General features: G+C 33.6%; 1 protein-coding gene across 3 annotated transcripts in view; it reads left to right on the top strand.

Annotated features, from left to right (window-relative positions):
* Itfg1 (integrin alpha FG-GAP repeat containing 1) overlaps positions 1 to 27,703 on the top strand; it is a 260,497-nt gene that overhangs the window by 116,593 nt on the left and 116,201 nt on the right. For all 3 annotated transcript variants that reach the window (XR_013430849.1, XM_005318147.5, XM_021721173.3), the window contains exons 9-10: positions 7,579 to 7,673; positions 9,830 to 10,002. Coding sequence is in view for 2 of the 3 variants with exons in the window: in XM_005318147.5 (XP_005318204.1) it covers positions 7,579 to 7,673; positions 9,830 to 10,002 (268 nt within the window). In the remaining variant the exon portion in view is untranslated. The remainder of the gene's footprint in view (positions 1 to 7,578; positions 7,674 to 9,829; positions 10,003 to 27,703) is intronic.

Here is a 27,703-nt window from a genome sequence, read left to right as displayed (position 1 = left end):
TTTGAGACAAGGATCTTCTGTCTTAGCCTCCTAAGTGACTGGGCATGAGCCACCAGACCTAGCTACAAGTTTAAGAATATTCTTAAATTTTCTCTGCTCTCTACCAATATGATAAATGTATGTAGGTGTTCAAACCTGGGGCTGCAAACACTTCCACATTCTGCTTACCAATTCCAAAGTAGTTGGAGGACTCAATGGAGAAACTTTGTACATTTTATAGCTCCTGTGCTCCTGCGTGGCCAGGACAATATCAAGAGTTGAACCTCCATTCAAAGAAACAGGATCATTTGTATGCCCACTATGCAGATGGATTTCTTCAGATGTTTTCTTTGTGCAGTCTGTTGCATTACAGCTAAGGCTGAGCTGCTTTAATCCCAACCTAAAGATTGGAGACAAGGGAAGTGGCCAATGCCCACTTCTCCATTTCCTTTTTTTTTTTTTTTCTTTTTTCCCCAACCTGGATTGAATCCAGAGTCACTCAATCAGTGGGTCACTCAATGAGCCACATCCCCACTTTTTTCTTATACTCTTTATTTTGAGATAGGGTCTTGATAAGTTGCTTAGAGCTTCACTAAGTTCTTGAGACTGGCTTTGAACTTGTGATCCTCCTGCCTCAGCCTCCTGAGCCACTAGGAGCCATTGTGGGCATGGCTCACCACATGGGACATTGTGCCCTGCTCCATTTCCTTGTAGAAGTTCTTACAACCAAGAAAAGAACAGTATTCTTCCTAGACACTGACTGATGTTTACCTCAATAGTAGGAAATTTAACCTGTAAAGTTTCCTATTTCCCAACTATCACATTAACTATTAAATGCTTAAATAATGTATAGCTTAACTTTTAAAGATAAATTAAAATATTTTAAAACTCTATCAATAGAAATATTCCCTTTGTTTTTTATGATATCTAAATATTATAGAAAAGTATATTGTATCTATGTATCAATGAATAATCAGTTTTTTTGATAAGGAAAGCTAACGGAATATTTGAAAGCACATTTGATACTATTTATTGAGTTTTAGATTTAATTATAGGAATCTTTAGAATAATCTAGTCCAGCTTCCTCTCTTCACCTTCTTTCCAGCTTCAGACACTAAAATAAACAAAGCTATTGCCATATACAATGTTTAGAGGTTTATACCATCATGTACTTCGGGCTGGAACCAGACCTCATTCTACCCCATTAGCACCTAAGCAGTGCTTTACCTCTATTCACACATAAGTGAAAGCAAAGCTAGAACAATAAGTAAAACAGGTCATGACTTTGCTTTGTGTAACTCTGAGAGGAAAAAATTGTGAAAGAATCAATATGTTCAGCAAAACAGAAAAGCAGTAGCAGTTAAGTATCTTGGAGACATTATTAAATCTTGACATATTTTGTGATTAAAATGAGAAGAGAAAAAGTGTTTTTGTTTTTGTTGTTTGGTACTGGGGATTGAACCTAGGGGCACTCAACCACTGAGCCACATCCCCACCCCTTTTTTTATATTTTATTTAGAGACAGGGTCCCCCTAATTTGCTTAGGGCCTCATTAAGTTGCTGAGGAAGGCTTTGAACTCATGATCCTCTAGCTTCAGCCTCCCAAGCTACTGGGATTAGAAGCCTGTGTCACCATACCCAGCTGGAAGAGGTTTTTATCATTTGAATCTGAAAAATTATCAGCAGGCTAGTTACAAAATTTAATATTATATTAATATATATAAACTTATCACAACATGATGACTACAATTAATAACAATGTATTACATAATGGGAAATTGGTAAAAGAACAGATTTAAATTGTAACAGAAAACATATTAAGTATGTGAGGTAATGACATGCTAATAAGCTCAATTTAGCCATTCCACAACAGGTACATATTTTAAAACAAATGCATATATTTTAAAACATTTTAAAATATATGCATTTTCATCAATTAAAAATAAATAATGTTCTTTTTAAAACATATTAAAGCAAATAAACAATAATCTGAGTATTTTCATGCATGCCATCTATTTTAATGCTATTCGTTGCTTATTTTAAAATTGTATATTTTCATAAAAGCATCTAATCTGGTTATTATAAAAAAATTTTTATCATATTCAGTGCATTTCTGTGCTCTTCTAAGAAATATAAAATTATATTATTCATATATTCTGGTAGAAGAAGAAATGGATGTTTGGAACTTTTTTTTTTTCATTTAGTACATGTATTTCCAGCTCTATATTAATGATGAGTCACAAGAAAATGTAGGGGTCTATCTTTATTTTATTTATTTATTTTTATATGGTGCTGAGTATCGAACCCAGGGCCTCACACATGTTAGGCGAGTGCTCTATCGCTGAGCCACAATCCTAGCCCAGAAAATGTAGTTTTATATGTGATAACATATCTACTTTGTCTCTTGACAAATGGTATGGGAAAGCTGTTATTTCTACCTATAATCAGGTTTTATTTTAGCCAAAAATGGAGATTTAGAAACTCAAGATAGAAATCTTTCATTCTTAAGTCCTACTTATTGAAAGCTAAGGAAAACTTTGAATTCTGTTTAAAACCTTCTACCATTAATAGTCATATGACTTTATTATTTATATCTCATGGATTCTGTAGTCATCGAGTAAATTTTCCAGATGGAGAAAGGTGACATTTTGATTTATTGCCTTTAAGCTGTCATGCTATATCCTTACTAAAAAATCATTAATTTATTTTTGTAATTTAACTCAGAATTCCTCATTACAGATCGAAATACAAAAGATTGTATTGTATCTTTCTTTTTTTGTGGGTTGTTTTTTTGTTGTTGTTTTGTTTTTTTGACTGTGCTGAGGATCATACCCAGGGCCTCACATACGAATGCAACTATTCTACCACTGAGACGCATCCCCAACCATTTTGACCTCCCTTTCTGAAAACTGTATTAAATAATTTTTTTTCATTCAATAGTTCTTGGTTTGAGACAACTAGATTTTTATTTAGAAACTATAATTGGATCATGACTGAAGTTTTATACCAAAGTAAATTTCAGAGGCTTAAAAGTAAAACTAATACCCAAACATACTAGAACAAAAAGAATGGGGGTAGGCTAATAGTCACCACTATTGTGTGGTAGGCCTTTATAAGTTATAAGCAAAACTTAGAAACCATAAAAGAAAGTATCAGCAGGGCACAGTGGCCCATGACAATTGTCCTAGCAACTCAGGAGGCTTAGGCAGCAGGATCAGAAGTTTGAGGCCAGTCTTCTCAACTGCAAGATATTCAGCACCTTAGTGAGACCATGTATCAAAATTAAAATAAAAAGAGCTAGGATGTGGCTCAGAGGTAGAGTGCCTTTGGCTGTGATCTCCACAACAGAAAGGAGGGGGAGGGGGAGGAAGGGAACATATTAATACACCACAGACAAAAGCATACTTTTGTTAATATGGGAAGGGCTTCTATGAATTGGCAATTGAAAGGAGAACACTATAATAGAAAAACTAAAATTCACAAAATAACATTTTCACAGATCAGACTGGCAAAAATTAAAACATGTAATAGTTCAGTTCTTGGTGCAACCTCTCTGCCAATAATTTTCAAACTGTGCTCCAAAATATTGGCCTGTATGGGAGGCCCTACAACTATTTCAGGGAGTCCACAAGGTCAAAATTATTTTCATAACATCTAAATTATTTTTTGCCTTTTTCACTGTGTTGACATTTATATTGTCAATGGCGGGTAAAGCTGCTTTCATTTTAGCACAAATCAAAGAGGTAACACCAGCTATCCAAGTATTCCTTGTATTCTTCTCTCACCTACACTTACACTATTAAAACATAGCAGAAGGAAGAAAATGAGACACATAGTTTTACTAAAGAATGTTTTTGTTGAAATAGCAAACAATAATTTTTATAAATATCAATATTCCATGTATATCTTTTTAATATTCTATGTTGGGTTTTTTGTTTTATTTTTGGTTCTGGAGATTAAACTCAGAGGTGCTATACCACTGAGCTACATCCACAGCCCTTTTTTTTTTTTAAATATGTATTTTTCACTTGTGGGTGAACCTTTATATGTGGTGCCGAGAATAGAACCTAGTGCCTCCATATATGCTAGGCAAACACCTTACCACTGAGCCCAAGCTCCAGCCCCCAGCCCTTTTTCCTTTTTATTTTGAGACAGTGTCTCGCTGTGTTGCTGAGTGTCTCACTAAGTAGCTAAGGCTGGCTTTGAATTTGCAGTCCTCCTTCATGAAAGCTCCCTAGTTACTGGGATTCCAGGCATATGTCTCCACACCCAGCAAAACTGTTCTAAACATCAAATATGATGGTTGTCAAGGCAAAAAAAAGCACTGATTTGAAATCTCACTGAAATCCTCCATGACCTTCTATCTCTAGAATTCTGCATTCCTACAGAACCAATATCAAGTGGATGATTTCAAGGTCTCCTGCTAGCTCAAGCAATAGCCATGCCCCCTTGGACCATGACTGCAGTTGACTTCTCAGTACTTAAGCAGCTGAGCAAGGTGAAATGAACCTTGAGAGAACAACTTCTTAGCCATCCCTATGTGAGCAGGGTGCTCCCGTTGTTGTCTCTGAAATGAGTTTTTGCTTTCTTGCCCTTGAGCCTGCCATGGGTGTGGTCTTGCTTATTTCTGAGATGCCCTGTTTGAATATTATGCTGCCTTGAAATTTTCTGAACCAGATTAATTTGTCCATCACTTTTAATTTCAACCTCGCAGAAGTCTCAAGCATGGGCAAAATATAGACAAGTTTCTTGGCAGGACATAATATGAATGGCTTCTAGTCTAATTCCCAGTTGAGTACTCATTGTCATCTTTACTGTCTACATTAGCATTCTGGTCTTCTGAGTTTCTACCACAATCGTCCAGTGTGCTGTTGTCTGTAAACAGTATTCTAAGTTTTCTTCTGCAAACCAGAACTTTTTTTTTTTGAGAATCTTTCTATTGCTTATCACCTTAATAAATTGCTTAATAAATAATAGCCTTAAACTTGGTCCTTCTGCCTCAGCCTCCTAAATTACTGGGATTACAGGGGTTCACCACCATGCCCATCTCCAAAACCTTTTGCATCACATGGTTAGGTTAGTCATAACAAAGACTCCCACTCTTAGTACTAATTCCTGTGTTAGTCAGCTTTTCATTAATGTGACCATGATATCTGACAAGAACAACTTAAAGGAAGAAAAGTTTATTTGGGGCTCACAGTTTCAGAGGTTTTAGTACATGGTTGGCCAACCCCTTTACTCTGGGCCTAAGGTGACACAGAACATCATGTAGAAGGACATGGTAGAAGAAATCTGTCCTGTTGGTGTCAGTAAAAGGTCGGCGGGGGGAGCTAGAGACAAAGTATAATCCCCAGTGGCACGCCCCCAGTGACCTACTCCTCAAACCATGCCCACATGCCTATAGTTACCACCCAGAAATCCATTCATATAGGTACAGCTCTCATAGCCTGTTTTATCTCTGAACAGTCCTGCATTGCCTAACTCATGAGCTTTTAATGGGACACTTCGTATCCAAACCGTAACATTTTTTCACACTGTATTTCATTAATTTTGGCTCCCATCTCAATTATCTCCTTCCATCTACTGGTTTCAGAATTGGTTTGCACTTTTTTTTCTAGGACTTTGATATCCATCAAGTTGTTTACTAGGAATCTTCTGATTTTTTTATATATGCCCAAAGAAATGTAAAGTTTGCTCTTATAAACACCTTCATATTGTCCCGGAGATTCAGTATGTTGTGTATCTATCTCCTTTGCATCTAGGAATTTTTAAATTGTTCCTCTGACTTCATTTATGATCCATTCATTATTTAAAACTGTATTATTCAATCTCCATGTGTTTATATACTTTCTATTTCTTTTCTTATTGTTGATTTCTAATTTTATTCCATTATGATCTAATAAAAGTCAAGGAATTATACTGATTTTTTAAAGTATTTGCTAAGACTTGCTTTGTGATCTAAAATATAGATGAGTGGGTTTTAATTAACAGTAGGAAATTTTCATTGGCATTACTGTAGATTCTTCTTTGCAAGTAACCTTTTAAGAAATTATCACTTGTTGCATTTTGATAGTACCATGAATAATATCCAGAGTTTTCTGAAAAGGCTATTAAGGCTACAGATTTTCACATTTATCAACCATACTAAGTGGCAACATACTGTAATAAGTGGCATGTGAAAGCAGTGTAAAAATTCAATATTATTTTTTGTTAAGACAGATATTGAAGCCAGGCGATTCCAGTCTTCTCACAAAAGCTATTTGTTTTGGAAAATAGTTATTTTTCATGAAAATATTATTTTACATGCAATATTTTTATATTTGTTATTTTTTACTTAATTTTTAAAGCTACAGATAACCATAGATGTAACCCACTTAAAGTGCTTTGATTTCCTCAGTTCTTAGGGTATCAATAAGTTTGAGACTCATTCTTCTGTGGAGATTAAATAAAAATTTGAATTTTATAAATGATCGAACCAATAATTATCATTTTAGAAATGTATACTACTTTTGCTAATTTATACTCACTTTTAAGGTTACTAATTTATACTTATTTCTGTAAGACTGTATAAAAGATTATATAAATTTATTCATTTTTAGATTATTTAGACGACCAAAAGATTACAAATAGCCCAGTGTTTGCACATAATAGAAAATTGATTATATTGAAATATATTTATACAATATAATACTGTACTGTAAATCAGGCAGATATAAATTTACCAATATGAAACCATCTCAAAGATATATTAAATCAAAAATTTATGGTACAAAAAATAAAGTACACTATACTATTTGTGCAAAATTATATGTGGCATATATATATACACTGACTGTCTTTGGAAAGATATGGTACTTAGGAATGAGCATAAAAAGAACTGAATCCAGGTTTCTCCATACTCTCACCTCTATACATGTTTGTAGAATAATGTACAGCTCTATAAAAACACTGGGATTGTCGCTCAGCAGTAGAGCGCTCGCCTAGTGTGAGCAGGACCCGGGTTCAATCCTCAGCACCACATAAAAATAAAAGCATTGTGTTGTGTTCATCTATACCTAAGAAAAACAATAATAATTTTAAAAAACACTTATAAAGAAATTTAATGGTGCTTTTTTAGAAGCCAGAGTGCTGAAAACATTTTAGCTCTTTAATTGAAGTCCATCTTAAAATAAAGGTACTTAAAAGTATGTATAAAAGATTAGCCTCACATTTACAATAGGATGTATAATAATACGTTACTATTGGTGTGCTGCTTATTTTTCTTTTGTGGCAGTAGTGATAATTATATAAATAAATCAAAAGCAACTTTTTAAAAATTAATGATTTTAACATTAAAACCTGAAAAGACCTTTTTTCCAACTCTGGATAAACATTTAACCACAGAAAAGTTTGGGATTTAGAACAAGACAAAGTTCAAATATTAAGTACTAAGGGCCAAGTGATTTGATTTTAATTGAGACACATTTATTATAAAACCATATGTCAACCAATTCTTTCGATTTTATCCAGATTGATGGAGATTTAGAACAAATAGGAACTTTAATCTGCCATACACACACATTTTATTTTGTGGCTGTTAATGGAAGTTTCTTTTGACAGATGGAGATGGACAAATGGATCATTTACTTCCAGGCTGTGAAGATCAAAACTGCCAGAGAAGCACAATCTACTTACTGAGATCTGGAACAAAACAGGTATATCAGTTTTGTTTTGTTTTGTTTTGTTTAACACAACAGAGTTATGTGTTTTAAAACAAAAATCTTGGGGCTGCGGTTGTGGCTCAGCGGGAGAGAGATTGCCTAGCATATACAAGGCCCTGGGTTCGATCCTCAGCACCACATAAAAATAAATAAAATAAAGGTATTGTGTCCAAATACAACTAAAAAATAAATATTAAAAAAAATCTTCAAAGGTTAGAAAAGACATCTGAAGAATCAGAGCAAAGAGAAATACAGAATTAAGTTATTGTGTTCCTCATGTTAAATTTAAATTCATTTTATTCATTTATTGAAGCAGAAAGCACTACTACAATCATTTCTGATTAAAAAAACCCATTTTGAATCCTATAATTAAATGAACTATTAGCATTTTTATATGCCAGAAGAAATGGTAAAACACTATAATAAAGATACGTTGTAGAAGAATAATAGAATATCATATCTATTTTCAAAGTTAACCTTGTTTATGTCTGTGGTATCTAGATCTGTTTCATTTTGTCATGCTGACTTTTTACCTATAGCTTGTGGGTAAACAGTTTGAAATCTGAGAATCATTGGAGAATTAATATGGGAATGATAGGTTATGACAACAGAATTAATGAGCTTTATTTTCTTTTGTAGGGTAATAAACAGTAAAATACCACATTGACTTTTATATCCCTATGAACATCACATTTTATATTAAAACATTAAAACAAATCATTCACTCAGCATTCTCAAACTATTTAACTGTTACACCTGTATATTTTATTACCTTAAAACTTTTTTAGTTTTGAATCAGTTAACATGTTAAGTAAAGTAACACTTCATCACTGTTTCATAGGTATAAACAAACCTAGTAATTATAGCATATATTCAAATCACAGATTACTATGAGAATATTTTCAAATTATAAAGTCATTTCTCCTTAGGAAGGAATACAGTACATAGGAAGGAGTATAAGGGTCACAGTTCTTTGTTGGACTATTATGTCTACTACATTCAGTAAAAAATCTTTTTTGGAGCATAATACAATTGTTTTAATGGAAATACTTCTTATGATAAGTAAAATAATACTTTTTTGCCTGAAGAAAAATGTAAAAACTAATTAAAGCTGCAGACCAGTATTTTTTTTAAATCTCACTTTCTGAAAATATGTCTTTATCATTAATTTTTTTCTTCTTTTTCCTTGGAAAGTTATACTTTCTTTAGAAAACCTATGACATAACTTGCTAAATCCTTTTCAATAAGCCATTTTTAATACACTTTAGCTTGCAACCATAAAAATGAATCACCTGTTTATAAGGCCAAAAAGTTCTGTAGGCATGTTTATCCTGCCGTATCCAGTCAGCTGTTCCAACTTTGGTTCACATTATCTCCAAGTTATATGGCAATATCCATACTCTCAGCACATTGTGGGCACACCTCTAATTTTAATTGCATGATTTCCACTTTTAGCTTTATATTAGTTTATCAAAAAGTGAATATTTGTGTACTCAGAAGAGAAAGGAATTCTAAACTCTTTTAGAAATCAACCTTTCTTTCTCTTCTATTACCAATATAAAAATAAAGACAAGCAGTAAAAATTTAACTTATAGCTATTTTTGTGTCAGTTCATTTTCTTTTTATGAGAAGTGCCTATCAGTTACAGATAGAGCTTGTCAGACCTGATGGTGTTTGGAAAGCCTTGTGAGCTGCTAGTCCTCTTTGTGTAATAAAGCGTAGCAGATCAAGGGAGACTCATCATGTTCTAAACTTCCTTCCTAAGTTGGGCCTCCTGAAAGTTCACTAGCATTAGATAATGTTATAGTCTGCTTTACTTCTTTAAAATACTCATTGTATTTTAAAGAAGTAAAGTTTTATTTCTACTTTACACTAATTTTAAATTGAGCAATATGACTATATGCATATTGATATCCATTTAATCCCAAGGTTCTATGATTTTGTGAAAAAAGCAAAGGTGACTACTGATAAATTCTAAAGGAGACAACTTATTCATCAAAATAAATCATAATACCCTACCATACTATGGAGATGAAGAAGATAAATAAAATATGCTTATCTTCAGAACTTTTATGGATCATTTCTTTGGCAAATTGTAATTTTTTTCCCAAGGTAATTATGAAGTCTAATCTTTTCCTCTAAATCTACAGTGGGTTCCAGTCCTACAGGATTTCAACTATAAGGGTACACTCTGGGGCTTTGTACCATTTGTGCATGAAGAAAGACCAACTGAAATACCAATTCCAATTACCCTTCATATTGGAGACTACAACATGGATGGCTATCCGGATGCTCTTGCCATACTAAAGAACACATCTGGAAGGTAGGGAAATTAAATCAACTGAGAAATATTTATAGGGTATCTTCACTATGGCAATTTATAACTGAACAGCACCTAAATATCATAGTCTTGTAGGTATAGATCATGATGCTCAGTTCTTATTTTCTTATTTGGTCCCCAAACTTCCCGGCTACTTAAAGTACCTATTCTTTTTCACAGATTCTTTTTTTTTTTTTTTTTTTTAAGAACAAAATAGATTAACTAATCTAAAGGAAAAACCTGGTTTTCATTCAATAAAACTTGATTTTTTAAAAGATACCAAAATATTTACAAATTGCCATATATATACATATTTTTTTCTTTTTGAGAGAGAGAGAATTTTTTAATATTTATTTTTTAGTTTTCAGTGGACGCAATATCTTTATTTTATTTTGATGTGGTGCTGAGGTTCGAACCCAGCGCCTCACTTATGCCAGGAGAGTGCACTACCACTTGAGCCACATCCCCAGCCCACCCAATAATATTTTGAAACTGAATACCATGGTAGGTAAAAGCAGATTAACTACCATGGTTTCAGTATAAGTCCAACTACTTACTATCTGTGTGATCTTGGACAGATTACTTAAACTCCTCAACTGTAAAATTCTACCTCTGGCACAACTGAGGTAAAAGAAAAGTAAACAAATCATTTAGTAGGATGCTCTGCACATACTAATATTATTTTGCAATAGGTGTTACCTATTGTTTCTTTTCTTTTTTTTTCTTTTTAGTTGTCAGTGGACCTTTTAATTATTTAAATGTGGTACTTCAAATCTAGGCAAGCACTCTACCATGAGCTATAACCCCAGCCCACCTTATTGTTTCTTATTTGGCAATGGCATTGAAAATTCCAGTATGATTATTGATATTATTTGTATATATAGAAGTTAGTGGATTTTTATCACCAATGATTTTGAATGCTACAGTCACTTTTTTTCTTTTAAGTAAACATATCATGTGGTTGAATCCATAATTAGCCTGAATCTTGATAGAAACCATAAATGCCTATTGTAAATTTTAATATACTTTATTCTTTTATTTATCTTATAATAAGTTGTGTTCCCTGGCTCTTTTTGTTTCGTGCCTCCCGTCATTTATCTCTTTATAGTTTGTTCTGAGCATTAATTAATTTGATGACTCCAGAATTAGTAATAACTCAGCTCCACATTCACTACCAAGCTCCTGTTGTAATACAGTGCCCCAGGAAAAAAATCACACTTATTATTGCTTTCAACACCAGATAACATTGTCTAGAAATCCAGTTTTTAAAGAGACATATGTTATAAATACATATCCCTAAAATTTATATAGATTATGAGAAATAGAAAAGATATGATATATATTAGAAGCCTTTCTTACATGAATTTGCTTTAATCAAAAAATAGTTTATAATTTTTGACTGATTTCAAGACTGCTGTATTGCTGATAATTAGTGCTGGGTTGATGTTTCTAATTTGAGGTGTTGCAACCTAGAGAAGTCTGTCTCCTTTTACAGATTTCGAAAATCAGTTAGAGAGCAACTATGTAGATGAAAACAAAACCTATCACATCTGTAAAAAGAGTATAAAGGAAATTAGGAAACCATGTTTAACTTGGTTTTTTGATTTTTATTACTTTAAGAAGATGGTTGTTTGGATTTCTATTTGTTTTCACTTTAATCTAAAGGCCTAATATGTCTTAAGATAACCTTTAAAATAATGTTACATTTAAAAGATCTTTATTATTGACGGTTTATGGAAGAAACAAGCATGATCAGAGATCCCCTGTTTTTCCTCTATTTCACCACAAACCAAAAGCTCTGGTTTCTTTCACCCTAGCTGTCCCATTGCTGCTCGGTTGCCTTTGCTTACCATCGTTTTCTATGCATAGTCATGTTGTTATTCTCTGAGCATATATTTTAAGAATATGACTTCTGATTTACTTTACTATTCCATTACACCTTCATCAGATACAACCAGGATGTTAATATATTTAAGAAGTGTTATTGATATTAATAAATTGTCATTTAGTGGATAAAATTATACAGCAAACTTTATCTTCTAGTAGGTTTTATTAGATAGCCAAACCTAGAAGCATCTTTTAAAAAAAGAAAAAAAATTCTTACTAGCAAAGAAGCAGTCTGATTATATCCAAAACCTCTTAAATATCAAGTAAATAAATGGCCAAATACAGCATATTACCTATTATTTAATGCTGGGAAGAAGACAACTATAATTTTAATGTGACTTTAATATGTATAAGTTTTATAGGGTAGTATTATCTTTATATTAAAATATGAAAATAAACAAATCAGAAAACTGCTAATAGTACCTGGTAGTAATCTTGTAGTCAGGACTCTAAAGTTTCAAAGTCCAAATCCTTTACCTTTCTTTGTAATAAAAATTTTGTAAGGAAGGGAATGCTGGATAAGCAAAAAGAACACATTTTTTTGCAGAGATTACAAATGACAGTATGGACGGTTAGTTACTCTGACAAAAGGAAAGGAGCAACTGAAAGACAAAATACAGAAGTTCTGTGAGCCTTGTAAAGGACAAAGCAAACATCTCTCCCTATATGATATAGCAGAAATTCCTCATTGAAACTGCTTTTTAGCCCAGTAGATTATTTGCAAGCATGTAGACTTTCATGTTATTTATTCAGAAACCAGAGGTTATATTTGAATATATTAGTGAGACACATTCAGGCCATTATATAAGAAGATGGAAAATGATCAGAATTAAACTGAGATTTTTTATTGATTTTTTTTAAAAAAATAAATGACAGTGGAATGCATTACAATTCTTATTACACTTATATAGCACAATATTTCATATCTCTGGTTCTTTATAAAATAGGTTGACACCAATTCTTGTCTTCATACATGTACTTTGGATAATGATGTCTATCACATTTCACCATCCTTGCTGATCCCCTGCCTCCTCCCTTTCCTTCCCACCTCTTTGCCCTATCTAGAATTCATCTATTCCTCCCATGCTCCCCCTCCCTACCCCAATATGAGTCAGCCTCCTTATATCAGAGAAAACATTTAGCATTTGATTTTTTGGGATTGGCTGACTTCACTTAGCATTATGTTCTCCAGTGCCATCCATTTACCTGCAAATGCCATGATTTTATTCTCTTTTATTGCTGAGTAAAATTCCATTGTGTATATATGCCACATTTTTTTTATCCATTCATCCATGGAAGGGCATCTTTGTTGGCTCCACAGTTTAACAATTGTATATTGTCGCTGCTGTAAACATTGATGTGGCTGTGTCCCTGCAGTATGCTGTTTTTAAGTTTTTTTGGGTATAGATTGAAGAGAGGGATATAGCTGGGTCAAATGGTGGTTCCATTTCCAGCTTTCCAAGGAATCTCCATACTGCTTTCCATATTGGCTGCACCAATTTCCATATTGGCTGCACCACCAGAAATGTATGAGTGTACTTTTCCCCCATATCCTCTCCAACACTTATTGTTGTTTGTCTTCATAATAGCTGCCATTCTGACTGGAATGAGATGAAATCTTAGAGTAGTTTTGATTTTCGTTTCTCTAATTGCTAGAGATGATGAACAGTTTTTCATATATTTGTTGATTGATTGTATATCCTCTTCTGAGAAATGTCTGTTCATTTCCTTGGCGCATTTGTTGAGTGGGTTATTTGTTTATTTTTTTTGGTGCTTAGTTTTTCAGTTATTTTCTATACCCTAGAGTTATTTTCTATACCCTGATGTGTGAGGAGTAAAAGTTTGCTCCCAGGATGGAGACTCTGTTCACTTCACAGATTTTTCTTTTGCTGAAAAGAAATATTTTAGTTTGATTCCATCCCATTTATTGATTCTTGGTTTTAATTCTTGTGACAAGGGAGTCTTATTAAGGGAGTTGGGACCTAATCCCACATGATGAAGATTAGGACCTACTTTTTCTTCTATTAGATGCAGAGTCTCTGGTTTAATTCCAAGGTCCTTGATTCACTTTGAATTGAGTTTTGTGCATGGTGAGAGATAGGGGTTTAATTTCATTTTGTTACATATGGATTTCCAGTTTTCCCAGCACCATTTGTGGAAGAGGCTATCTTTTCTCCAATGCATGTTTTTGGCCCCTTTGTCTAATATAAGATAATTGTAATTTTGTGGGTTAGTCTCCTCTATTCTGTACCATTGGTCTACCAGTCTGTTTTGGTTCCAGTATCATACTGTTTTTGTTAGTATTGCTCTCTAGTATAGTTTAAGGACTGGTATAGTGATGCAACCTGCTTCACTCTTCCTGCTAAGGATTGCTTTAACTATTCTGGGTCTCTTATTTTTCCAGATTAATTTCATGATTGCTTTTTCTGTTTCTATGAGGAATGCCATTGGGATTTTTATAAGAATTGCATTAAATCTGAATAGTGCTTTTGGTAGTACAGTCATTTTGATAGTATTAATTCTGCCTATTCAAGGGCAATGTAGATCTTTCCATCTTCTAAGGTCTTCTTTAATTTCTTTCTTTAGGGTTCTGTAGTTTTCATTGTATAAATCTTTCACCTCTTTCCTTGATTCCCAAGTATCTTTTTTTTTCCCCTGAGGTCATTGTAAATGGAATAGTTTTTTTTCCTTCTCAGAGGATTTGTCACTGATATACAGAAATTCCTTTTCATTTCCTTGCATGCACAAGGCCCTAGGTTCAATCCCCAGCACCACAAAAAAAAAAAAAATTCTTTTCATTTATGGGTGTTGACTTTATATCCTGCTACTTTGCTGAATTCATTTACTAGTTCTAGAAGTTTTCTGGTGGAGCTTTTTGGGTCTTCTAGTGCTAATATAAGTTCTTCTTTTCCTATACACAACCCTTTAATTTCTTTCATCTGTCTAATTGCTCTGGCCAGTGTTTCAAGAACTATGTTGAATAGAAATGGTGAAAGAGGGCATCCCTGTCTTATTCCAGATTTTAGAGGGAATGCCTTTAATTTTTCTTCATTTATGTTGATGTTGGCCTGAGACTTTGCATAGATAGCCTTTACAATGTTGAGATATGTTCCCGTTTTTTCTAGTTTTTCTAATATTTTGAACATGAAAGGTTGCTGTATTTTGTCAAATGCTTTTTTTCTGCATCGATTGAGATGATCATATGATTCTTTTGATGTGATGAGTCTATTGATATGTCTATTACATTTATTGATTTCCATATGTTGAACCAACCTTGCATCCCTGAGATGACTCCCACTTGATCATGGTGCACAGTCTTTTTGATATGTTTTTGTATTTGATTTGCCAGAATTTTATTGAGAATTTTTGCATCTATGTTCATTAGAGATATTGGTCTGAAGTTTTTTTTCTTTGATGTGTCTTTGCCTGGTTTGGGGATCAGGGTGATATTGGCATCATAGAATGAGTTTGGAAGTTTTGCCTCTTTTTCTATTTCCTGAAATAAATTGTAGAGTATTGGTATTAGTTCTTCTTTAAAGAGCTTGTAGAACTCTGCTGTTACCATCCCATCCTGGGGCTTTTCTTAGTTGGTAAGCTTCTGATGGTGTCTTCAGTTTCATCACTTGATATTGGTATGTTTAAATTGTGTATATCTTCCTGATTCAATCTGGACAGATCGCTTATGACTTAAGAAATTTGTCAGTGCCTCCAATGTCTTATATTTTATTGGAGTATAAGTTTTCAAGATAATTTCTAATTATCCTCTGTATTTCTGTAGTGTCTATTGTGACATTACCTTTTTCATCAATATGCTGGTAATTTGAGTTTTCTCTCTCCTTCTCTTCATTAGCATAGCTAACAGTCTGTCAATTTCATTTATGTTGCTCAAACAACTAACTTTTTGTTTTGTCAAATTTTTTCAATTGTTTCTTTTATTTCGATTTCATTGACTTCAGTTCTGATTTTAATTATTTCTTGCCTTCTACTGCTTTTGCTGCTGATTTATTGTTCTTTTTCTAGGGCTTTGAGATGTAGTGTGAGGTCTTTTATTTGTTACCTTTTTCTTCTTTTAAGGAATGAACTCCATGTAATGAATTTTCCCTCTTGGTACTGCTTTCATAGTGTACCAGAGATTTTTATATATTATGTCTGTGTTCTTACTTTTTTAATTTCCTCGTTGATGTCTTCTGTAACCCATTGTTCATTCAGTAGCATATTGTTCAGTCTCCATGTAATGTAGAAATTTTTCTTCCTTATTTTATCATTGATTTACAATTTGGAAATTTGGTCTCTTTATGCTACTCCATTTTTCTTGAATGTTCTACTCATGGTTTCTTACTATTATCACTGTGTGGTCTCTGTTCTTTTCAAGATCATATATTTTATCTTCATTGTCTGATGTCATGACTTCCAAGTGCCTACCCTGTTGGTGATGCTTTCATTTGAGCTTTTAATTTGGTTTATTGGTTCTTTCATTTCAAGGATTTCTTTTTTTCTTTTCTTTTTTTTTTTTTTAGAACCTCTATCTTCCTGTTGAGGTGGTCTTTTGCTTCTTGGATTTGTTTCTGTAGCTCCTTGTCAAAGTAATCTTGCACTGCTTGTGTTTGTGCTCTTATATCTTCCTTGAGTTCACAGAACATTTTAACCATGTATATCCTGACCTCTTTCTCTGTCATTTTTTTCTGCTATGGCTGCCAATGATTCTAATAATGTGGTGTCTTCATTTGTTTGTGATTCTTTCTTCCCTTGTCTTTTTATGTTTCTTGTGTCTTCCTTCCTACCTCTGTGGGACTGGGGTGTTAATGTTTTTACTCTATAGGTTTGTAGTGCTCTTGTAGGGTTCCAAGATCCGTCCTTTGTGGGGAAAGACAATGTTAACTGATCCCAATATTCATAATATATCACCTGTGAACAATTTGTTGTTATTAAGACATTTACAGTTTAATCTCAATGTACATAAATGTTGGATTCAATTATTATCTAAAATATTATCAGTAGTTTCATAAAAAGGTTTATATTTTCTGATGGTGGACAATGAACTGTGTGGGGGGCATAGGACCATATGTTGATGGGGAAAGATGTGAGGGTATAGTTATTATATCTTAGGAAATATGAAAGAGAAATCTAATGAAGAGAGTAACAAGAGAATGAACAGGAAGTAATTTAGGGTAGACAAGTATGTGGGAAGAGAGTAGAATACATAAAACAAACACACGTATGTATTTAGAAAAATACTGGATGTTAAAATAGTAAAAAATTTGAAGGGGGAAAGAACAATGAAAGAAGAAAAAAGAGAAAAAAAGGAAAAAAAGGTGAGGCATATATAACACCTCTATATTATATTATTCAGATGTCTCAGTCCTCAAAATCCTATTTCATGCAAAGTTCTTGGTTCACAATGTTGGGGATGTGAGGGCCAGAGGATAGAGGGGTAGAAGAGAAAGAGGAAAAAAGAAACCAGGGTTGTTGCTAGTTTTAGAGATCCATTTCGTTTCTGTTTCTCTTCTCATCTAATAAGTGGGATTGTCTGTTTTAAGCTGTTGTCTCTGCACTCAGGATGGTGTAGGTAACCAGAGTGGGAAGACTGATCCTGATGTAGGTCTTCTGGAAGTGGGGATTGCCACCTGCCAGTCCCTGCAGGGAGACTGCACCTCACAGGTCTGTGTTTGGGACGGCTCCTCTGACTTGAGCACCCAATATTATCTCCCTCTCTTGCCTGGAGATTTCCCAGCTCCTGGTCTCTCTCTTCGGCTCCAAACTTTAGTCCCATCCCCTCTCACTTAGCCATTCCCACCTGTAGGACCTCTCACACTCAGGCTCACATCAGGTGGGCAGCGCCCTGGTCCCACTGCACACCTGCCAAACTGGGAGCTGTTTTTGTATTGAGTGGTTGCTGTGCCCAGTTATCGCCACTGGGAGGGCGGGAGATACTTGATACCTGGCCAGATGGAGATGGGATCTGAGAGCTATCCCCACTAAATATGGCGATAAAGGTTATCCAAGATGGAGTCAGTCTGATTTCAGCGCTGGGATGTCTGGTGAGGTGGAGGGAGCCAGGCGATGGCGTTGTACTGTGGGTAGATAGTAACGGAGTTACCTGCGTGGGAGCGGAATGCACTCTGGAGTTCTACAGTGGTGCTAATAAGTGATTCTGCTAAGGTGCTTGCGAGCCATGCATAGGCTAGAACTGGGGGCTTTGGGTTTTGGCTGGCTGCCAAGGCCCTGAGTCCTACTCCAAAGCTGAGGCTCTCAGCCCTCCAGGGGGGTCACAGCACTGGTGATTTTTTTTGTGGGAATAAGCTGTATAGGGATCCTCTTACACTCTCTGAGAATGCAGTATTCCAACTAGGTAAGACCTGGATCACTGAGCGACACAGGATGCTGCCTCCCTCTGGCCCACAATCTTGGAATCCCACAAACTGAGATTTGAGATTTTTCCAGAAAGTAATTGCTGGGCACTTCAACAGAAGTTACTTAATTGCCCGTTCAGTTATAATCTACATTTTCATATGCATTCTTGGCTTCTTAATAATCACTTGCTTTACACTAATAACCCTGACTCAGCAAGAGAAGGTTACAGTATGATCTAGGTATTTTACTTTAAAGGTCAAGTAATGTATAGTATAGTGGCCTAGATCTATATGAACATTTCTAGCCAATTACTTTTCATTTTCACTATGAAATATACTAAAATAGTCTTCATTATCTCACTGATTTTATATTTTATACCTTAAGTAGTTCAACATAATTTGAAATAACATTATTTGCCAACTTTTTCATAGAGGAGAAAAATGTAACTAGCAACAAAAGTAAAATATTGTCCATGCATATTCTGCCTAGGAATGTTTGCTGTTAGTTTCGCCAAGAAAATCTTGGTTTGCTCTCATATTCGATATTAGCATTTCCACATGTTCAGACATTACTAAGGATAGGCTAATTTTCACCTAACAACCTACCTCATTAAATCATTAACTTATCTTCAGTTAATAAGTAACTCTAAGTATATTAGCTGCAGTCACAAGTTATAGAAGACTAGGGAGTGTTTTAATATTTTTGCTCATAAAATTACAGGTGGGGGTATAGAATATTTTCTCAAATGTTTTCTTCTCAGAATTAAAATGAAAATCATATTCATTTCATCATTGGGTTTAACAATGCTTTACTGCTTCCTGAGCAGTTATTATGAAGCTTACAGAAATATTCAATATGTTCTTTTCTTTTAAATCATTTTTTACAATGTAGAGCATCTTTAAGGCTATTGACTTGATTTTACACTACTTCTGATTATATTATCTTATTCAGTAGCTTCTGAACCTCAAATGAGGAAGGATACTAAATAATTGAAAAAAGGCAATTTCACCACTATGATAACAAAAACACTGACATGAATGAAATAAGTCTTTATCAAGTCTGATGAAAGAAATTAAAAAAGCAAACAATATTAGAAACATGAAGGAGTTATAACTATAGATTCAGAGAAAATTGAAGAAAGCAGCTTTATGGCAGAAAATTTAGCATGTATGAATAATTATCAATAGTTTGATTATAGATGGATTGCTGGCAGACTATATTAGTGTTCAATACTAATTGCTGATAGAATAAATAAATGTTCATTACATCTCCTTTGGAATTTATAGACTCCTGCCAATGTTTTAGCTCAATGGAGTTTTCCCCTCATAACTAATGAGGGGATTATTTTTTATTTTAATAAAGAATTAAGAATTTTAGTATACAATTTATTAGGGTAAAAGAATAGGCATTCTTATTGCACAAAAAAAATTATTCATAAATTCCAACTACTATTGATGCTGGAGTTGTTAATAAATGAAGGTTAGCCAGTATAAGTTCTTCAATGATGAAACAGAATGAGTTATACAGGCTAACATTTCAGAACATATATCACCTTTATTTTCAAATATAAGATAAATTTTTCTATGGCTATTTTATGGTTTTTATATTTAATTTCTTCCTATTTGCTTGCCTGAGGTATTTTCTTTTTTCTTTGTTTTGCATCCCTAGGATGAAACCCCACTTGATCGTGGTGCACTATCTTTTTGATATGTTTTTGTATTCAATTTGCCAGAATTTTATTGAGGTTTTTTGTGTCTATGTTCATTAGAGATGTTGGTCTGAAGTTTTCTTTCCTTGATGTGTCTTATCTGGCTTTGGAATCAGGGTGATATTAGCCTCATAGAATGAGTTTGGAAGTGTTCTCTCTTTTTCTATTTCATGGAATAATTTTAGGAGTATTGATATTAGTTCTTCTTTTTATAGAACTCAGCTGTGTATCCATTTGTTCCTGGGATTTTCTTGCTTGGTAGGCTTCTGATGGCATCTTCTATTCATTTCTTGAAATTGATCTGTTTAGGCGCTGGGGTTATATACAGCTCATAGTTAGAGCACTTGCCTCGAAAAAAGAAATTTATCTGCTTAACATGTGTATATCATCCTCATTTCCGTTTGGGCAAACCATATGACTCCAGAAATTTGTTCATGCCTTCAATATTTTCTATTTTATTGGAGTACAAATTTTCAAAATAATTTCTCATTATCTTCTGTATTTCTGTAGTGTCTCATTATCTTCTGTATTTCTATAGTTCTCTTTGTTAGCATGACTAAAGAACCAACTTCTTGTCAACTTTTTCAATTGTTTCTTTTGTTTAAATTTCATTGATTTCAGCTCTAATTTTAATTATTTCCAGTGTTCTGTTGCTTTTGGTTTTTATTTGTTCTTCTTTTTCTAGGACTTTAAGATGTAATTTTAGTCATTTATTTGTTGACTTTTTCTTCTTTTAAGGAAAGAACTCCATGCAATGACCTCTTAGTGTCTCACAGTGTCCTTGAGATTTTGATATGTTGTGTCGGTGCTCTTATTTACCTCTAAGATTTTTTAATCTCCTCTTTGATGTCTTTTACAACCCATTGTTCATTCAGTGCCCTATTATTTAGTCTCCAGGTGTTGGAGTACCTTCTATTTTTTATTTTATCATTAATTTCTAATTTCACTCTATTAAGATCTGATAGAGTGTATGGTAGTATCTCTATGATTTTTTTGTATTTGTTAAGAGTTGCTTTGTGTGGCATAATATATGGTCTATTTTAGAGGAGGATCCATGTGCTGCTGAGAAGAAAATGAATTCCCTCATTGATGACTGAAATATTCTATATAGATCTGTTAAGTCTAAGTTATTGATTCTGTTACTGAGTTCTACAGGTTTTTTTTTGTTGTTGTTGTTGTTTGTTTGTTTGTTTGTTTAACTTTTGTTTGGAAGATCTATCCAGTGGTAAAAGAAGATTGTTAAAGTCACCCAGAATTATTGTGTTGTGGTCTCTTTAACTCTTGAACTTGAGTTTATTTGATGAATGTAGATGCTCCATTGTTTGTGCATATATATTTATAATTGTTGTCTTGCTGATGTGGGGTTCTCTTAAGCAGTATGAAATGTCCTTCTTTATCCCTTTTGATTGACTTTGGCTTAAAGTCTACTTTATTTGCTATGAGGATGGAAACCCCTGCTCGTTTCCACAGTCCAAGTGAATGGTATGATTTTTCCCAACCTTTCACCTTCAGTGTCTTTTCCTATGAGATGAGTCTCTTGAAGGCAGCATATTGTTGGGTGTTTTTAAAAATTCCAATCTGCCACTCTGTCTTGGGGAAATTAGGCTATAAATATTCAGGGTTATTATCGAGCCATGATTTGTATTCCCTATCATATTTGTTTATTTTTAGTCTTTAACTTGACTTGGTTTTTTCCTTTGATTAGTAGTTCCTTTACTGTAACACCATCCTCTGCTGATTTTCATTGTTGTTTTTCATTTCCTCAGAATATTTTACTGAGGATGTTCTGTAGCGCAGGCTTTCTAATTGGTATGATTTTTAACTTTTGCTTATCAAGGAAGGTTTTTATTTCATCATCAAATTAAAGCTTAATTTTGCTGGAAGTAAGATTCTTGGTTGACATTCATTTTCTTTCAGAGTTTGGTATATGTTATTCCAAAATCTTCTAACTCTCAGGATCTGGGTCTAATTGGTTTCCCCCTATATGTAACCAGATTCCTTTCTCTTGTGGCTTTTAAAATTTTCTCCTTATTCTGAGTACTAGATATTTTTATTATAATGTGCTTTGGTGTGTATCTGTTGTGATTTTGTACATTTGGTGTCCTGTAAGCCTCTTGTATTTGATTTTCCAATTCATTTTTCATGTTTGTAAAGTTTTCTGTTATTATTTCATTGTATAGATTGTTCATTCCTTTGGTTTGTAACTCTATGCCTTCCTCTATCCTAATAATTCTTAAGTTGGTCTTTTTATGTTATCCCATAATTTTTGAATGTTCTCCTCATGATTTTTTTACCATCTTCACTGTGTAGTCAACATTCTTTTCAAGATTATATTTTTTGTCTTCATTGTCTGAAGTCCTGTCTTCCATGTGATCTAATCTTTTGGTTATCCTTTCTATTGAGCTTTATATTTGGTTAATTTCTTTCATTTCAAGGATTTCTGTTTGTTTGTTTGTTTTTTCCAGCACCTCTATCCCCTCTTATTGAAATAATCATTTTCTTCCTGTATTTGCTTATGTAGCTCTTTATCAAAATGATCTTTCTGCTGCCTGTATTTGCTCTCTTATATCATCCTTTAATTCACAGAAAATTTTAATCATGTACATTCTGAACTCCTTCTGTCATTTCTTCTGTGTGCTGGCCATGGATTCCAGTAATGTAATATCTTGGTTTGTTGATGCACTTTCTTCCCTTGTTTTTTCACGTTGTTTTTATGTCTTCCCTTGTAGCACTGTGGATCTGAGGTGTTACAGTTTTTACTCTCTAGGTTTATAGTGTCCCTGTGTGTTCCAGTACCTCTCCTTTTAGGGGGAGAACAATGAACAGATCCCAATACAAACAATATACAACCTTAACCCAAATAGTTTAAGATGTTAACAGTTTTGTCACAATATTCAGAAATGGCAAGTTTAGTTATTATCTATAATATAAACAGTAGTTTTGCAAAAGGGTCTACAGTTTCTGATGGTGGACAAAGAACCAGGGGTGAGGTGTAGGATGAGATGTTGAGGAGGTTGGAAGTAAGGATACAGAATTACTAGATCTTAGAAAGCGAGAAAGAGGAATCTAAAGAAGTTGGTTAGTAGCAGGAAAAAAAAAGAAGATGATTTTGGAGAGACAAGTATGTGGGAAGACAGGTAATATATAATATATATATATATATATATATATATATAAACAAAAGTAAAAACTGTAAAAATAGTAGATAAAAGAATATACAGTACCACTATAATTCAGACTTCCCAGTCCTCAGTTGCCTAATTCCTGAAAAGTACTTGGTCTCACGAATGTTATAGATGTGAAGACAGGACAAGAGAGGAAAAAAAATTGTTTGAAGGAAGGTACAGGGATGGTTTTTTTGGAGATCAGTATCTTTCCAGCTTCCCTTTTCATCCAGTAGGTGAAGTTGTCTGTTGTTTGCTGTTATCTTCACTCTCAGGATGGTAAATGTTATTAGAGTGGGAGGGTTGGTCCAAGAATCTCCTTTGGGAGATGTGAACACCTAGCCTTATCTCCTGTAGACCTTGCAATTCCTGGTCTCTAAACTGTATCTCACTCACCCCCTCCCTTTCTACTTCCCAATCAGGAACATTTCTTCACAGAGGTCATGTGGGCTGTGCTCTGGGGACTGCATACCTGTTACTGAGAGTTGTTTTATATTGCGCAATTCAGGACCCAGATTTGCAAGCTACAGTCTGGCCCCATAGCTGCAAGCACTGTGCCCAGTTAGTGGCTACAGTGGAAAGGGGGAAGTTGAGGACTTTCTGTACCTTGATATTGCTTCTAAGCCCCAGCCAGTGTTCCAACTTGGGAGTTGCCCCAAATAAAAATGGCAATAAAGCCATTGCAAAATGGAGGTGGCTGCTTTCAGTGATGGGTTGTAGAGTCAGGTAGGTGGGCCCGAATAGTGGTGTTGCGAGGCGTGTTCAGAGATACAACTCTGTGGCATGCAGTATTGTGGTGGCAGCTATCTCCAGACCCAGTGAAGTGTCCCCGGATGCAAGCTATCATGTGTAGGGGACTGTGGCAGTGGTTGTAGTGCTCCAAGATGGAGGCGACCAGAGGAGTCCCACATTGGTAGATGGGGGTCCACATGGGAGTGGCAGCCGGAGTTCTTGCACGTGGACAGCAGCTGGGTGTCCTGCATGGTTGCTAATGTATATTAATTATTTAATCATGTGTTATTATTATACGGTCACACATTATTTGATTTATTCGTGACATTTTATGTTTTCCTTTAATTTTGCTTTTTCTGGTTTCCTTCATTTATGCCTTTGTTTCTACCTTTTTTCCCCCTTTATAATTACTAAGGGAGTTTATATATTATCCATTTTTGTTATAGTGGTTATATTTCAATGTTTATCACATATGCCTGAAATTTACTTTTGATGAACTACCAAATTTAATCTGAAACAACAGTTGTAGCACACTTTCAGTTCTCTTTCTCTCAGCTTCTGTCACTTCCCATTCAGTATCATCAGTTGATTAACTGATTTTCACATTTTGATACTACAGTTTTTTGTTTAGCTATAGGATTTGCTAGTTTCTTTGATTAACATTGAACACCTTGTCTTTCCTTCTTTATTAAATTTATATGTGTTTGTTCAGGATAAGTTCTTGAATAATTTTAACAGGGTCTATAAATTCAAAGATCATACATGTCTGACAATTCCTATATTTTTCTATAGTCTGAATGTTAACTTGGCTGAGTATTGGGATCTATCTACATTCAAAGTCATTTTATTTTATTATCCTTTAAAATAATTAATGATTAAATTTTAGTACTTACTTTTGGTAGTAAAAGGTCTGGTACTAATCTGATTGTTCTGTTGCAGATAGCCTTGTTTATCTTCCCTGTATGATACAGGATTTGTACTTTATCTCTACTGTTCTTAATGTTAATATATTGAGTCTAATTATTACTCCTTCTGTTACTTATTAAGTGTCTTCTGTTCTTTATTTGCTTGTTAAGGTTTTCTGAAGCTAATATTAAAACAAAGGAAGTAACTTTAGATCTGTGCTCCTTATCATTCCCTCTACCCTTTCACATTTTTTATCTATTTTTCTTTGTGTTGTGTTGTAGAAAACTTATCTTTGTTCAATTTGCTAACTACCTTGATTGCAAAAGTGTTAAGATTGAATTGAGATGTAATCACTACAAACTACTAGTCACCACTATGAAAAGAACTCAGAAAATATAAATACTGACAGTGGGTTAGGAGGAACATTTTTATAATGCAGTTTATACATTGATGTAGAGTATGAGTATGTTTACTATCCAAATTATGTTGATAAATATCTTTATACTACAAAGATAAATGCCAGTAGGTATTTTCTAAGTAACTGATGGGTGCGATGCTATGCTTTTGCATAAAATTACACTATGCTAAAGTGAAATAAGTGTATTGAATATTGAATTGTCAGAATATGTAGTTAACTTTTGTATTTGGTATAATAGTACTCGGAAAGGAAAAAGGCATTCTAGAATAATATACTTAAATCTCTTATTTTAGTCAGGTTCTTTATAATAATAGTAATCACAGAGTTTTATGACTTCTAAGGAATGTGATTGTCTTCTTCAATTAAAAAAAAAGCAGTTTCATGGAAGATTTGGAGCTTTTATTTTTATAAATCTTTTTTAAATTTTTATTAAACTTTTATTTTTAACACCTTTATGAATCAATCCCGTGGTGGTATGTGGAATCTATTTTCAAGGATGAACAAATGGAAAATCCCTTTCCTAATAGTCCATAAATAGGGCAAGACTTAGATTCAGACCTCTCTGTTATGTATAGTTATACATATTTTAAAAACACAAATGGAAAATTTATTTTCAAATTTATGTACAAAATTTATCATAAAAAGGAATTTAGGTGAGAGTGTAATATGTAACACAAACTATTTCTTCTGCTACATTATATGTCACATGAGATTAAATTGAAGTTTATTTTTAAATACAGTTAAAGATGCAGTGGGGGTGGGAGCATAGAATTTGGACTTCAGTTTAAATGCCAATACTATCACTTAAAAACTCTTGTTTTTCTTCAGCAACATATAAAACCCATCTGTATTTCTATAAATCAAAAAAATTAGGGTAGTTATATCTTCCCAGCAAGTTTCTTTTGAAGATTGAGCAAAATACCATTTCTTCTCCCTTTTCTCTCAAGCTTAATAAGAAATCTGTATTAAAAGCTAGGTTGACACAGTGTGTATGTGGACTTTAGTTACAAAAGATCTGTGACGGCTAGATAGAGGCTACACAGATTCTTGGTGGGGAAAACACTCAGTTCTTTCATTTCTATTCTTTTTGTTCCACAACTCTAAATTGCAAAAAGCAATGTATATGTTTGTTAAAAACAGCCTATCCATGAAAGTAAAATTTTTCTTCAAACAAATGTTGTATAGATAGAACAGAAGTAAAGGTGGAATTGGTTGACACTTGAATAGCAAAATCAGTAACTCTAAAAGGGAGAATTAAAAAGCATCAGCAAAAAGTTCTCTTCATCTGATGATTTCAAGAAGTAACTTGAAATTTCCAAGTCTTTCTACATCCTCTCTTTGTAACCCTTTTGCCCTGTAGTTAATAGATTAATGCCATAATACATAACTATTTTCAGTGTTCTGTACATGAATATTTTTTGGAAAACATAGTAGATCCATGATAGCAAAATGTATCACTTTACATAAGCACATAATTTTTACTCTATTATGAGCAAACAGAAAGAGATAATAATAAAGAACATAACATATGTAAAGAAAATTGCATGAGACGGGCAATTCTCAATACCAAAATATATATGATGAAAATATAAACCAGGTTTTCTTCTTGATCACTAAGTTTAAATAGAAAGTTTAAGAGATGGACTGTTTTTGAATACAGGAGGCTTGATTCAGACTATTCTAAGTGTTTTCTTTATCCCAGTATACAAATGTACCAAATGAAAAACAAGGCAACATGTCATAGAGGTGTGAGAATTAGATTTGCATAAAAAGGTTTGCCAGAAAAGTAGAAATTAGTTTCTTTCTATATGGAATGAAGCATTTTACCTACCAAAATAAGTTTTTACAGTGTTTAAATTTGTGATGTTTAGAGAGTATAGTACTCTAAGAGTGTAGACTTAACATTTTCACCATTAACGTTGCTGAAAAGAAGTCCAAAATGGCCATAGCTAAAGAGTTCTGTATCTTGTCAGCACTTATGTTAACCAAAATGTTTGCAAGCAATGCTTATGCCTTATTTTAAAAAACAAAATTCAAATTTCTCTGGCATTAAAAATATGAACACAAACTTTGATGATTAAAAGTTAGGGTTAATACTTCCAGTAATAGAAAAATTAATATGATTTTATATAGAGTAAAGATCATAAAGATCCAGAATGTTACCCTATTTTAACAGGGATTGCTTTTTCTTATTTATTTTTGCATTTCTTTTCAAATTTACTATACCACAGTATTACTTCTGTAATCAGAAAGGATTTTGTTTTTTCTTTTGAAGAGTCTCTGAGCAAGGTCACATCTATATGATTGGCTGTATCTTCTGCAGTTGGCATTCATGTGAAAATATTTAATGAAGTGAGTTAGAAGGCAATTCTGAGTTTATCAGGTATTATAATCTAACAATAAAAAATCTTCCTGGTTTTGATCAATGAGACCTATTAAATTAAATTTTTAACTAAGATCTCTGAATAGTTTGTTAAAAATATATACCAGATAAAGAGAAAATTGTTTTCTAAGTGATATTCTGCAAAAATCAGTCAG

This window comes from Ictidomys tridecemlineatus, chromosome 15 (assembly GCF_052094955.1).
Source record: "Ictidomys tridecemlineatus isolate mIctTri1 chromosome 15, mIctTri1.hap1, whole genome shotgun sequence".
Lineage (NCBI taxonomy): Eukaryota > Metazoa > Chordata > Mammalia > Rodentia > Sciuridae > Ictidomys > Ictidomys tridecemlineatus.
The sequence above is the reverse complement of the archived record's forward strand: the minus strand, read 5'-3'. Positions and strand labels throughout refer to the sequence as shown.